The 16,084-nt window shown below is 42.2% G+C and overlaps 1 protein-coding gene across 1 annotated transcript; it reads left to right on the top strand.

The window, feature by feature from the left end:
* Window positions 1-8,179: 8,179 nt before the first annotated feature.
* LOC145685342 (uncharacterized) lies at window positions 8,180-13,059 on the top strand. Its single transcript, XM_081757722.1, has 2 exons — window positions 8,180-9,515; window positions 13,046-13,059. Exons 1-2 carry the CDS (start codon window positions 8,180-8,182, stop codon window positions 13,057-13,059), a joined length of 1,350 nt encoding a protein of 449 aa, XP_081613848.1.
* Window positions 13,060-16,084: the final 3,025 nt, after the last annotated feature.

Below are 16,084 nucleotides of genomic sequence, written 5' to 3'. Positions count from 1 at the left end.
GTATAGACTCTATTACATACAGGCACGTTCGAGAAAGCCCCTATACTGTTTTATATTTGCTTTCTCTTATATATACATTTATTCTTCGTACTGGCTATGTCCCTGTCGACTGGAAAACATCCAAAACGCTCATGTTTCTCAAACCAGGCAAACCTGCTCATACTGTCAGCTCTTATCGTCCCATTCAATTAACATCAACATTTTGCAAAATTCTGGAGCGTATCATTGTCAAACGTCTTCACTGCTATCTGGCACTACACAACTGCCTTCCTCTCGAACAAGCTGGTTTTAGACCCTCTTTCAGCATCAACGACCAACTACTTCGCCTTACTAATTCCATCTACAACCATTTTAACACAGGACATCCATCTTGCCATGTCCTGTTTGACTTGGAAAAGGCATTCGATAAGGTTGGCATCCAGCTCTTATTTATAAACTGAAGCAGCTCAGATTGCCTATTGCCTATCTCCGCTTCATTTTTAATTTTCTCACTTGTCGCCTGGCCTACGTCTATATTAATTTCAGTTACTCCTTTCCAATTTTTCTTCATTCTGGGGTTCCACAAGGATCGGCTTTGTCACCCTTACTGTACATTCTATATGTTGCTGACTTTCCTGCTGTTCCAGCTACAGTACAATTCTTTCAGTATGCAGACGACACTGCACTGCTCGCCACTGGTAAAACTATCCACCAACTCAATTTGGCCTTACAAGATGCTATCAATACCTTTGTCGATTGGTGCTCTCACTGGCGCTTGAAAATAAATCCGACGAAAACGCAAGCTATTGTTTTCCTATCACCGAAATACCGTTCTCGTATACACCGTAATCCTCGTCTCTTGAATCTTACTGTTCAAGATGTACCTCTCAAACCGTCTCGTACTGTCAAATATCTTGGCCTTACTTTCGATTACCGCCTTACGTGATTGGCCCATTTAGAAGCTATCGCAAAAAAAGGCATATGGTTGTCTCAATTTGCTGAAAAGTCTTGCTGGAACAACCTGGGGACTCTCTGCGACTACTATCCTGAACGCCTATAAAGTTTTTCTGCGACCTATACTTGTTTATGGTTTCCCGCCTGGTTATCTGCACCACCATCATACTATGAGAAACTACGAATTCTTGAACGACATGCCTTGCGCATCGCTTTTCGAATTAAGTTGCCCAGTCCAACTCGGGACCTCTATGCTCGCCTTACATTTCCACACATCCTCTATCATATGGAAACACTTCGAACAAAATATATTACCCGCCGTCTGCAGTCCAACCATCCACTTTTACAGCAAACATTTGAAGAACACGCCCGTAATCTCTCCCCCTCTGCTGCTTTCATTCCTCCGCTTTCATTACTGCTTACTCTCTACCGCTACACTATTCCCCCTGACCATCCAGACAGCCGTTACTACGAACCATATTCTTCAGATGCTCATCTCCCTCATATCTGGCCATCATATGCACCGTAACACCTACCGTTCTAACAGCTCACCATTGTCTTCATTAATGCCTAGCGTCGCCCCTAGGCGAGAAGATAACACGCATTTGTCATACCAACAAAACCTATGTGTTGTGATGTGTACTGCACTTCATTCTCATCTGCTCTCATCCATCTGCTTTGATGCTCTTTCACATCTAAACCTTCAACCAACCTAATGATTATGGTTATTAAAACCATAATGACCTGAATTGCTTGTTAATAAAAATGCTTTTTAACCAACCATAGCCCATCTATTGTTTCCAATATATTGAAATAGTACATCTACCTCTCTTCCCCTACAGAGGGCGTAACCCTCTTCGGGTAGTTGCTAGCACTTGCCAGCAGGCAAAAAAACGCTCTCAACGATACTGACCTTGCGACTATAGCCATCTAGTGGTCTATTTGTCGTGCTAATCTTTGCTAGGCTATTCGTTTGTTCCATTAATTAGATCTTAGAACTTGCGGAGGATTCTCTTCAAGAATCGACATCGGCCTCACGGTCCGAGCCGCACACTTTCTTAGGTAGGGCTTGTTTCTAACTTTGGTTGTCCAGTCCGCTCAAACCTGTACGGGGCGCTACACTTTTAGTGTTTGCGACACGTCAGGCATTTACTAACTCCCTTAGTTGGTGAGGTAACACTTCGGTGTTAGCACACTCGCCTATCCATTACTCATCATGCCGGGACCTCCTAACCCCGCAGACAATACATCCGGGCGTCATACTCTCCCTGCCACTGTGATGGGGCCACCTCAGGATCGTCGCCCACGGCCACGAGAACGAGAACGCACCTCCTCTGGGGCTTCTTCTGTCTCTCCTGGTTCTCCTGTTCGAGATAGAGGTTGTTCCCGATCACCGACTTACATCAAGAAGCTCAAATATACTGAGGCTCTACTCAGTCCACCCAAGCCTAAACCCACACAACCATCAGTCGCATCTGCCTCTACCTCATCCACTGAGGAGCCTATCATCATCGACAAACCATCTACTATTATCTTCACCATCCTCTTTACCAATTTAAAACCAGAATACTTCAACGTGAAACAAATGTACGTCCAGCTGACGCGCTACTGTACTCGTCTCGATCTTCAGCAACTTATAAAAACTCAAAATGGCATCTTACTGAAAACCACCAATCCTGGATTATATGAACACCTTATTTACAAAGTCGGACCAGCCATGTTTGGAACTAACGCTAAGATCGCCCTTCTGAAAACACCCAATCAGAAAACACCACCGCCACCACGCCGCACGCCATTATTATCCGTGGTCATTCGTGGGGTCGACCCCACCCTAACAGAAAAAGAGATCTTGAAGGAACTGAAAGAGGACGGCTACCACCCAACAAGAGCACTCCGTATTAAAAATTCCAATGGTCCAACTTATATGGTGCGCCTACTCACGGACGACCAGACTCTCATTGATGAATTGCTGCAAAATGGTGTCTATATATATCGCTGCCACCATTGGGTGGAAGCGTCACGCACTCCCCCGCCGCTTTCCTTACGCTGCGAAAATTGTATAGCCTATAATGCACATCCTACCAACAAATGCACCTCTCCATCAGTGTGCCCACATTGTAAAGGCGCCCATAAGCTCAAGACTTGCCCTAATCTCCAACAATCTGCTAACTGCAACACCTGTGGTGGACCTCACCCTACATACTCGTATCAATGCCCCCAGAAACCGAAGCATTTACCCGACAAACCGGAAACTGTAGTGCCTCTCCGTATTCATCCGGCAACCCAGGTCTCTACTGGCACCCAAACTTCACTCCTACCGTCACGTACAGTTGAAACCATGCTGCAATTTATAACTCTCGTTCTCCAGAATACCTTTCCCTATCAACGGGAAGCTATTCTTACTCATGCCACGAAAGCAGCACATGACATCTTCCACCTCCATATGGCTGCTACATACTCTGGTCTTTCAACTTACTTTCATTTCCATTCTGATACTCCACCATGAATACTCGCACACAGGGGAAACGGCCCATCAAGTTACTATTTTCAAACATCCGATCATTACGGACCAATCGAGTCCTTTTAGAAACCATGGCTGCTGCACATAACGTTGATTGTATCCTACTCAACGAAACTTTCTTAAAGTCCAGCGAACGTTACTATTTCCCCCACTATCATCTTACACGCGCAGACCTATCAAACCATCCAGCTCGCGGGGGAGCAGCTATAGCGGTTAAACACTCTCTTCCACGGCGACATATTCTACCTCCTAATCCACAACGCTACTCTGAACATGTGATCCAAACCATCTACTTTCCATCTATTACATTCACAGTTGCCACTATTTACGTCCGTCCTACCCAGCCATTACCGTACCATTTTCTCACTTATCTTGACTTGAACTTCCGTACCTATATTCTTCTGGCAGATATTAATTACGCCTCTCGCACTGCGGAGCAGCGACAGCGATTTACTGATTTCCGAGCAACTACCCATAGCACTATTCTTTCCCTACCTCAACACACTCGACCAGCTAGCAATACCACCCCTGATGTAGCCATAGTATCCAATAATCTGTTATCTCGGACGTCCGTGGAAATTCTTGGTTCTGTGGGCAGTGACCATCTACCGATCCTTCTGACTCTCACACAGACTATACCAAAACTGATGACATCACTTCAACTCCTAAAGATAACTTTACTGCAGCCAACTGGGATCGTTATCAAGAGATTATCACCAACGACCTCGGCAACCTCACTCCCACACTGGACTCCATTGCCAACGTCGATCAACTTTGCACTACACTTGAGACCGCAATCATCCACAGTACTGCATGTTCCATTCCAAAATACTCCCAACCTAAGAGCCGTCCAAATCTCCCTTCTGGAGTATTAGATATCCTAGCACGATCCGATCAGTATTTGACCGAATATCACCGCACGCATGATCGTCACTTCTTACACTTACATCGTCAATTCCAGCGCATGGCAAAACATTATATTATTGCACGGAAGAGACTGAACTGGCGACTATCATGTAACCAGCTACGTGATGAGCGCAACCCAACTCGATTCTGGAACCTCTTCAAACGACCAACATTTCAGAAGCATAGACCACAATATCCGTTACTTATTAATGGCACTGTCCCTACTACAGACTTGGAGAAAGCCACTCTATTTGCAAACAATTTCGAAGCGGTTTTTACCACCCACTCTTCCCCTATCTTCACTCATCCTAGTGATCGGCACATAATTGCAGTCGGTGATCCCGAACAAGCACGATTTGCGCCAAACTTCACTCAACTCCCTCAACCCGACGATCCACTACTGGCACCCGTTACTTCCATCGAAATCCTAGAAGTCCTCAAATACCACCGCAATACAGCACCAGGTAATGACAATATCTCCTATCGTCAACTTCTCCATGCGCCTGCAGTCTTTTTGCTCTTACTCGCTCATCTGTACTCCACAATACTTGCGACCGGCTATTTTCCAACTGCGTGGAAGCTTGCTAAGATAGTGGTCTTTTTAAAACCGCAAAAAGACCCCTCCTCAGTGGCATCATATCGACCGATCAGTCTCACGAACGCTTTTAGCAAAACCTTCGAACGAATTCTTATGAAGCGTCTGCAGCCATACATTACAGAAAGGGCGATCATTCCACCAACTCAAGCTGGTTTCCGACCTTCCTTTGGCATTAACGATCAACTTGTCAAACTTTCCTCCTTACTGGTCAACCATTTTAACAAACGCCTCCCATCCGTCCTAGTATCACTTGATATCGAAAAGGCTTTCGACACTGTTTGGCACGCTGGACTAATGTACAAACTTACCTCCCTTCTACCGTTTCCCTACGTGCGGATCATAGCTCAGTTTCTCCACAATAGACTGGCTTATATCCAGATTAATAATACCAAATCTCCAACCTTCATACTTCGTGCTGGCGTTCCCCAAGGTTCCGTGCTATCACCCCTCTTATATTTACTCTATGTCGCTGATATGCCTCAACCTCCGCCTCCAGTCCATATGCTCCAATTTGCCGATGATACGGCGTATCTCGCACTTGTGTCTTCCGTTGACCAAATTAATCACCTCCTTCAACGTGCACTGGATAATCTTGTTGCCTGGAGCCTCAAATGGAAGCTTAAACTAAATCCAACGAAAACGCAGATGACCTTATTTGGCCTCAAGAGGAACAAGTTTTGCCCTACTCGCAATCCCGAGCGCCTCACGATTACGCTCTTGGACTCTCGTCTTCCGGTTCAGGATACTTTAAAATATCTTGGTGTCACGTTCAATAAACACCTAACATGGAACGCCCACCTTCGTAACTTGGAAGCCAACATCCGCCGACGCCTTAACCTCCTTTGACATCTAAATGGCACTACGTGGGGTCTTAACGCCAAATTGCTTCTATACACCTACAAGGTCTTCGTCCGACCAGCACTGACGCACGGTCATCTCGCCTGGCTATCAGTGACTACCTACTTTTATGCACGCATTCAAATCCTTGAACGCCATGCACTCCGCATTGCATATTCTCTACCGCAGCAAACACCTACTGCAGAGGTCTACCGACGCACCACTATCCCTACAATTCTTACTCATCTCCGACGCCTTCGCAGCCGCTACATCTTTCAGCGCATTACCAACGCCCATCCTCTACTTGACGAACTCTTGGAGCAAACACCTACGCAACCCAGGTACGCATACCCGCCTATCGATCATCTACTGGCCATTTACGAACAGGACAACTCCCCCGAGACACACAACCCACTTCGCCGTATCTATCACCACTATGACCACATCCACCATCCATGAACCCACACATGGATCTCTCTACAGTCAAGCTTCCACCGTCTGAACTCGACCACATTCCCAATCTATGCACCACTCCATGCTCATCTCTCATCGCTTTTGCTCCTGCAACTCTATATTAGATGGCCTATCTGCTTCTTAATATTGCATAACAGCCTGAGAACCATCTGATATTAGCTCGCCCAACTTTTTCTTATATCACTGGCCATAGAGAAGGCATAACCTTCTGCGGCCCGCCCATCTCATGATGGGAATGAAAGACAGGGAAAAATACGCTCTCAACATACTCTCGATCGATACTTCATTCGATCCTAACAGCTGTGACGTACCAGACGTCAGAACAGCTGCATTTTGATTCCTTCCTGTTCCTAATCCCGGATTCTTTCTCTTGCATTACTTTTGAGCTCTGTCCGTCAGACTTATCTAGTCAAGGGCGTCCAGTGCTACGAGTTTGGCAAGTGAATTTATCCAACCTTGACGGCTATCCGAACGAGTCGTCTCACCTTTGCATCATCTCATCATTTGATCAGATTTCATACACAACCACACACCATTACGGCTTCGTGCCGCAGGTCTCGGTTTGCTCATGGCGGACTCTGGCAACGCTTCTGGACCACCTCTCGAATGCAGACACGGAGGTTTACCACCTGTTTTCGTAACTCCCTCTGCGAGCTCCACGAAGGTGGAGAGGCAGAGAGAGCACTGCGAAAGACGCCGCCGAGCCTCAGAGCGCTCAACTACCTCAACAGTGTCTAATGCCTCAAGCAGGCAACGATCTAGGTCTCCACTTAGTCAGCCCAGCTATGCCAGCAAAGCACAATCTCCTCCTGCTAAGAAGCAACATACCGCCAATGACTCCGATATATCCGACATGGACGCTGAAAATTCCACATCATCACGCCGAGCATCAACTACCAATATCACACTACATTCACAGTCCTCATCTGTTCATTGTTTCCTATTGCAGAAATACGATCCTAAGTATTCTAATGAAAAGTTTATTATTCTGCAACTTAGGAAATATCTACCCAGTCTTCCACTCCAGGAAGTTGTCAAAACGCGAAACGGATACATATTGAAGTCCACAGATCCAAATTTCCTCACGACAGTACACAATAAGGCATCCTTCGAAATTTTTGGTAACACCGCCATCATTACTTCTCTCACTTCTTCTCGACGTAAACAGCCACCTCCACCTAGATGAGCTCCAATGCTTTCTGTAGTGATTCGCGGAGTTGCTCCTACTTACTCAGACGAGGAAATCCAAGCAGAATTACAGTATGAAGGGCATACTATTAACAAAGCCATCCGTATTCGTAATAACACTGGCCCAACTTATATAGTTAGAATCCTCACTTCATCTCAGGACACCATAGATACTCTTCTCACTCAAGGCGCCCTCATATACAAGCGACGACACAGGGTAGAACCCTCTCGGTCGCCTGCACCCTTACCTATTCGATGTGAGCGATGCCAAGCGTATAACAGCCACACAACAGCCGATTGTAAAAATGCTACTGTTTGTGGTTACTGTTCTGGTCCACATCAAACGCGACTTTGCCCAAATATGGAACTTCCACCCCAATGTCCAACATGTCAAGATAGGCACCCCGCCTATAGCTATAAATGCAAAAACAAACCTAAGCCTGATGAATCACACCCGGAATTAGTTGCTCCACTCCGCACCCAGTCAGCATCAACCAACACTGAAAACCATGTCGATGATCCAGTGACTGTCGGCAAACTCCTGGAATTTATTACTCTTGCACTTCAGAATATCCACCCCTTCAATCGTCAGCACATTCTCCAACAACTCACACTTGCCGCTAAATCAACTTTCAATGTCTCACTTTATGCTACATACTCCAATAACTATGTTCATTTTCATACTGCACGATACGAAACAACTGTTTAAAAATTTTCTCCTCATGGACTTGTCTTTCTTGTTCCAGAATATCCGATCTCCACCCAAAAACAAAGTTCTCTTCCAGACCGTATTACTCGAAGAACACATTACAGCTTTCCTTCTCAACGAAACCTTTCTGACCAAGTCTATCTCTTGCCGATTCCCTAATTACATCTTACTCCGCTGTGATAACCCACTACCAGCCTTGCGCGCTAATGGCGGAGCCGCTGTAGGCTTCCGACACAACATACCATACAGGCAGCAACAATGTACTATTTTACATTTACCAGAGCATGTCATTACTACTCTGTACTTTAAAAATATCACTATCACTTTGGCTACAATATACATCAGACCAGGCAATCCAATTCCTCTGAATTTCTTCTCTCATATATCAGCTACATACCGCCATTATATCATTCTCGCTTATATCAATTTCCATAGTCGCTCCGCTCAAGACCGAACCCGTTTTACTGATCATATCACAACTCATACGACAGGCGTTCTTCTCGATCTTCCAACGGCCACTCGGCCAATATCAAACACCACTCCGGACATTGCAATTACTTCTAACACGCTCACCACACGCTGCACTGTCACAGTTCTCGTTTTACTTGGCAGCGATCATGCGCCGTTAAAACTTACATATCACACAGGTCTTGCTCCTCACCAGCCTCTCCCACCACCTCGTCTTTCACCCCGCTACGATAAAGGCGACTGGCCGCGTTACCGTACTTACCTCTCTTCTGCTCTTGCACCTTATCAAGCACCATCCACTTCAGATGAACTTAACGCTCAAGTTGATCATATTACTTCTGCTCTCCAACAAGCCTCCGCTCTCTATATACCACAAACAGAATCCATACTATATCGTCCAAAACTCCCACCGCATTATCTTCCTTTGATTTGTCAATCACGACAAGCTTATCGTGAATATCTCCATACACGAAACCCGGATGCACTTCATTATCACCATCAACTACAGAGAACTGTCCGAAATTACCTTCTAGCATATCGGCAAAGGCAGTGGGTGAAAACTTGCAATAATCTCGCCGACACAAGCCGTCCAACCGTGTATTGGAAGCGTTTTAACGCCTTGTGTGGGAGATTTACCAAGATTCCTTATCCTCTCCTTGTCGATGACAAGCCATTACACTCGGATTTGGAAAAAGCGAACGCATTCGCAGACCATCTTCAAGGTATATTTACACCTCCTGCACAGGTTACTTCCCGCTCACATCCTGTTGACAGTGTAAACACGGATTCACAGCACTTTCAGCCGGACGCCAACCATCCATTATCACCGCATGTCCTAACTGTTCCCATCCAGTCGGATGAAATAACAGCTGTGGTTCAGCGTAAGAAAAATACCGCTCCCGGCTTTGATAGCATAACTTACCGCCACATCAAGGAAAGCCCACCTATACTGCTCCAACTCCTGGACCTTATATTTAGGTTCATACTACGCACTGGTTTCTACCCCACTGAATGGAAAGTTTCAAAATGTCTCATGTTTCCGAAACCTAATAAATCTCCCAGTTCCGTCTCATGTTACAGACCCATCCAGTTAACGTCCACACTCAGTAAAATCTTTGAAAGGATCATCGTTAAACGCTTACATCCATATTTAAACGATCGCCATCTCGTCCCGACCCATCAAGCTGTTTTCCGTTCTGATTACTCTATTAACGACCAGTTGCTTCGTCTCACGACATTAATCACAAACCATTATAACGCGATTCAGCCATCTTGTCTTCTCCTATTCGATCTCGAAAAATCGTTTGATAAGGTATGGCATTTAGCGCTCATTTACAAGCTTGTCAGACTCCGGCTTCGTATGATCTATATTCGGCTTATATATCGCTTTCTTGTCTGTCGTCTTACTTACGATGCCATAAATTCTGCGCTTTCATATCCCATTTTTCTGTTATCTGGCGTTCCACAGGGATCTGCTTTATCACTTCTTTTATATTTACTATTCGTTGCCGACTTTCCAGATCTACCAAGAAACGTCCATCTGTTCCAATATGACGATGACATGGCATTTCTTGCCCTCTGTCGCACCGTTCCGCAAATCAATCTTGCACTCCAGGAAGGTATCAATCGCTTTACACACTGGTGCCAGAAATGGAACTTAACAATAAATGCCGGAAAAACACAAGCCATAGTTTTCATCCCAACTCGCAAACGCACAAAAGTCCATCGCAATTCATCTCTTCTTTCATTACAAGTCAATAACGTACCGATACATCCTTCTAAAACTGTCACTTATCTTGGCCTCATTTTCGACCGTCACCTCACTTGGACACCTCACCTCAACTCTGTTAAAACTAAGGCATATAATAGACTTAATTTACTCAAAAGACTAACCGGAACTACTTGGGGTCTCTCTTCCCAGCTTATCCTTAATACATATAAAGTCTTCCTTCGCCCAGTGCTTACCTATGGTTCTCCAGCCTGGATATCAGCATCACCATCCTACTATGCCAAGCTCGCAGTTTTCGAACGACACGCCTTTCGCATCGCTTATCGCATTTCATTACCCAGTCCCACCCGTGATCTTTACTCTCGTGTTACATTTCCTGTTCTTAAATTTCACCTAGAAACGCTACGCCGTAAATTTCTCACCGATCGCTATTCTCGTCACCACCCACTACTTTTCGACACTATGCACTACCTTTCACTTCATCCATGCCGACCACGTTATTACTATACCCCTTTGCACCTCCTTTTCACGCTCTATTGTTATACATTGCCCCCTAATCATCTCAACCTAGAACTTCTGGACGACTATCGTATTCATGCTCATCTCTCTCACATATTTCCTTCATATACTGCACAGTGATCTTCCTTTGTTTACTAACAGGGCTCCCCTAGTCTTCATCAGCCTAGCGTCGCCCCTAGGCAGAAGATAACAGCATTCGTTCATCTAACCTTTCCCTTGTGTTGTGGCGTACTCGCACTTCATTTCATCCTTCACATTCATAGCATATACTTATAATTACCATCCTCTATCGTCTATGTTATGTTTATAGTTTCATAATTTATTTCCATTCTTCCGATTGCATTTTCTTTATGATTTCTCTTATATGTTTATATTATTATTTGTGCATCCACCTGTCAGTATGTTTATGATCGCAAAGATCATAATGTCCATACATAATCATATATATATAGTGATGTAAATAAATGACGAAATAAAGCAAAATAAAGGTTGAAACTGTAACCATGCATCCCTTAGATCCTCTCCCAATATCCTAGTCCAACCATTTTCCTTTACATCCCATTCCTAAAAGAGGGCGTACCCCTCTAAGAGGTTGCTAGCTTACGAGCTAGCTTAAAAAAATCGTTCTCAATTGGTGCTGTAGCATTTTAAGAGATAGATAATTTCATAATCCCAAGAAAAGATTTCAAGCCCTGCCCATTGGTCCAGTGGCTAGCGCGTATTCCTTTGATGCACAGGGTCCCGAGTCGGAAAGCATTGAACGTGTTACGGTGGTTCGGATTCCACTTTAAAATGTAGGTCCACGTCTTGTATAGTCTCACTCGTTACTGAAAAGGGACGCTAAACTTCAACAAATAATCAAATAAAAATATTTCAACTTAGTAGTATTCTTCTGCTGAAGTTAGAGCAAGTAAAAACTAATACGAAAACGAAGACCAGCCTATTTAAAATTTGAATTCTCGTTTGATGAGATATTATAGTCAGACACTTAGTTCTTTGTCCTAACGTATATAAAACATCTTTAGAATACAATCACTTCATGTTTCATATTTTGTTAAAACGAATTGTTAAAAGTCAATTTATTCAGAGTTGCCTGATACTATCACGATCAGTTTATACAGGATCCCTCTCTCTCGTAATTTGTTAGTCTTTTTTTTTTTACATTATAAAATATATTGTCGATAAACTAACTATAGTGCGCCACAGATGACAAGATAGACGGAAAATATGCGAACTAAAAATAGTGTTACAAATTTATGAACTCTAGTAGTTACTTTTGTTATAAGAACTATATTGTGCTATTAATGCAGAAAGAAAAAAAATGTTTAATTTTCTTGTGTTCATGTTATTTTTTTCGCTTTCATTGTCAAGTCGTATTCGAGAAATATATCCTTTTCTTTGTCGGCTGAACAATGGGGAGATCTAAATATAATGAATATAAATACAACTGGTTATGATATGATTTTTTTTTTATTTGAGTTTAGCGTCCGTTTCAGCAGAACTTTTAAACCCTCTTAATCTATAGGTAACTTTCATGTTTACTTAGTAGGCTTCAACAAGATCTGTTTTCTAGCTACAGAAGGAACTGAGCGAGCGTTAAAGCAAGGGAAGGCAACCGAGTATTATCAGGCAGCTTAACTTAGGATTGAAAACATAACCTCCCTTAAAGAGTCAACCCATTACCTATTAAAACAATGAGAAAATACAGTCATTTAGCCACGATGGAGTATATTGCTTCTCTGGAATAGTTATTTAAGTACGTGCATGATATTACACAACAATTGAATGATTTTGCGAACAACAGGATTTTGTTGTCAAAATAAAGACGCTGTGTTTATAGTAATTTAAGATTTAAGTTGATTTGAATTTCGTGTTTCTGTGTAGCTACCTATCTTCCACTCTGTGTTTTATTGTTTTCGTAAGATAAAATGAAAGAATGTTCTACATGATAAAGGATTACCCACAATCTGCACTCACAACGAAAATACGATTTTTCATTAAAATAATACGATATATATATATATATATATATATATATATATATATATATATATATATATATATATAGGGGAGATCGTTGTACCTTGGGCCACACTAAAAAGAAGGTTAAATGGAGAGAAAATAATGCATTTAACACAATAAGTTATTTATTATATTTTTCAGACAGTTTTCTTTGAACATAATTTACCTTAGTTTGAAGTACAAAAGTCGCAAACATTCTTTATAACCTTGCTGTTGAGAAACGACGTAGATACATATTAGAAGTTACAAACATAAGTTTCCCACTCACGACCTGTATTTAACGAACTTATATTTAACACATTAATTTATTTATTATATTTTTCAAACGAAGTTTTTTCTTCGAACATTAGACAAAACAAAGTTTACCTTAATTTGATGTATAAATGTCACAAACATAAGTTTCACCACTCACGACATGTATTTAACGAACTTATAGTTAACACATTGATTAATTTATTATATTTTTGAAACGAAGTTTTTCTTTGAACTTTAAACAAAACAAAGTTTACCTTAGTTTGATGTACAAAAGTCACAAACCTAAGTTTTCCACTCATGACCTGCTACCCCAGCACATAAATAGTGAGTCCACCGTCCACACTTAATGTACCTACACCACTTTTCTCCACTACAATCAGCCTCTTTCGAACTGCAACAATATAGGCATTCTTCCTCTGCACTATCTTCATCATCTGTAGGCACAAGAGAAAATGTCAATTCATCTTCACTCTCAGATGACGATGGTGATTGTGTCTCCATTACTTTTCTTCTCTTCTTCATTCCTTCCGCGCTGTTGTGGGTCTTATGACTAGAGCCCTTCTTGCTAAGTTTGTCAGACTTCGTTTTAAAAATATCCCCTAAATTTCTGGCCACTTTGATAGAGTTTTGATTTTTTTGCGCTTTTCTTCACACGTTTCTTCTCTTTTTGCTCCTTTATAGCCTGTTTCTCGGACGTGTTGGTCGCTATCATAGTTTATCTTCCCTTCCTTGTAACATTGGCATTTCTTTCTGGACCCTTTGGAAACGGCTGGATTTCTTCTGGAGTGACAGTTTTCCTAAGTTCTCTTCTCTTGGCCTCAGGTGTTCCCGATTCAATATTGTAGTCTTGTGCATTTGATGTCTTAGCAGTTGATTCATCCAAATGTTTCGAACTGAAAGCTTTGTGCACAATTTTCTCATTCTCATACTCCAGACCAACTGTAACCTCTTCTGATGGCTGCGTTTGTGTAACTTGATCTGTGACGTATGAACTCAGGAAATCGTCATCACTGAAAACACTCATGTTTAGTGGATATATCCCTGACTTACAAAAACCAGATAATATGTCGATTGGTGTAAATGCCCTAAGAAATGCTATTCCCAGCGTCTCTGCAACTGTATATATATCAACTGTTTTCCCTTTATTGTTATACGTCCACTCCTCAACAGCCTGATTATGAACTGTCTTCAGTGGCACATAAACAGAAATACCTAAAGGTTGTAACTTATGAGAAGTGTGTGGTGGGAATGTTACCATCACTACACCAGCAGCTGAAGCCTTATCTAAACATTCTGGAGAAAGATGAGTTTCATGATTATCTAAAATTAACAAAATCCTGTTTTCCTTTGGACAGTTGACGAAGGTAAGAAAATGATCAAAAAACTCCAGAAAGGATTCTTCATTGGACCATCCTGATACACTGGCGGCTCCAATACTTCCTGTGGGACTGCCAAATAACATTCTGTCATTAACATTGGTGGAATTGAATTTCCAAGTGCGTTGACGGCCGTGGTCATAGTGACCAGGTTACCTTTTTCTCCTGATGTTGCACAACCGACCTGCTTGACACCTTTAGGGGCAACTATTTTGGACTGTCCCTGGACAGTGATGAGCCCAGTTTCATCCAAGTTCCAGATCTTCTCGGGAGGAATGGGACCAAATCTATTGTGAACGTCTTTGATGTTGGTAAAAAAGCATGGAACATTATGGCGATTAAAGCTGGTAGCCCGACTTAGGCTAATTGCTTCGGGCTTCCTTATCGAAAGTTTTGTGGAATGTCTTTTAAGAAACGCACGCATCAATTCTTCTCCTGCTATTTGATTTTCTTCCCATGTTGCTGGATACTTCTTCTCATTTCCTTTAGCAAATTTATATGCAAGTACTCTAACACGTTTCTTAGTTAGCCCGTATTGCATTTTTGCAATAGTTTGAAAATAATTTACATAACTTTCTTCTTCGGCTTCTGTGAAAACCTTCTTCACTGTATAATTCACTTTATATTTGAATTCTTTCTCTTTACTGTTTTTAAATTTGTGTAAATATCGGGTAAGAGTAGAACGGTTTACATTAAACATTTTCGATGCTTCTCTATAGGATATCTTCTTTTTTGGATCATTGGAATGAATAGCTTCAAGCGCATTTCGTAAGGCAGTTGGATCCACAGGATTTCTCTTGTTTCCAGATTTGCTACGGGACATCTTAGTAAAACAACAAGCCTTCCTGAAATTAAAAAAAAGTATCTTGTAACCTCTTGTACCATAAACCACGATCAATTTGGTCCATGGTACACGATGTAGCTTTGGCCCAAGGTACGTGAGCATCTACATTTCAACAAAGATGGCCACCTTTGATTGGGTCAAGAGTGATGCGAAGCTGGGTGTTGTAGGAATGTTCCGAAGAGGATGACTCTTGCCATACGGTATGGAAATCATAAGCAAACTCGGTATTTGGTTAGTTACCTCCACCCACGTTTTTAAGAGAAACGTGTCGTGTCTCTAAACCGTAGTGTAGTACCATATTGCAACGTTTTTGAGAAGACAGATAATAATTATATTAATGACTACCGGCCGTCCCCAATACAATTGTGCTTAATCATAATTACCTGTTGTTTTATCCGTGACATTGTACAATACAGAATACAAAGGTGTACTGACAGTAACAACTCAATTTATTACATTACTTATACGTATATAAAAAAAGAGAAAATGAATACAGACAACTATATTTGTATAACCCTTATATCAGTGCACATTTCCTTATTTATTTGTTTTAATATGTATGAGTTTATTATGCCCTTGCCGTAAACATATTAAATAAAAAAAATATGGTTATGGCACCGAACGTTTGGATTAGTGCGCACTTCTTCTATATATTTGTCACTTTTCACTTTAGTAATACAAATGTATTCCTGTGCCCGACTAGTT

This window comes from Thermobia domestica, chromosome 5, assembly GCF_964235325.1.
Source record: "Thermobia domestica chromosome 5, izTheDome1.hap1.1, whole genome shotgun sequence".
NCBI classification, from domain to species: domain Eukaryota; kingdom Metazoa; phylum Arthropoda; class Insecta; order Zygentoma; family Lepismatidae; genus Thermobia; species Thermobia domestica.
This window is presented reverse-complemented; position numbering and strand designations above follow the sequence as displayed.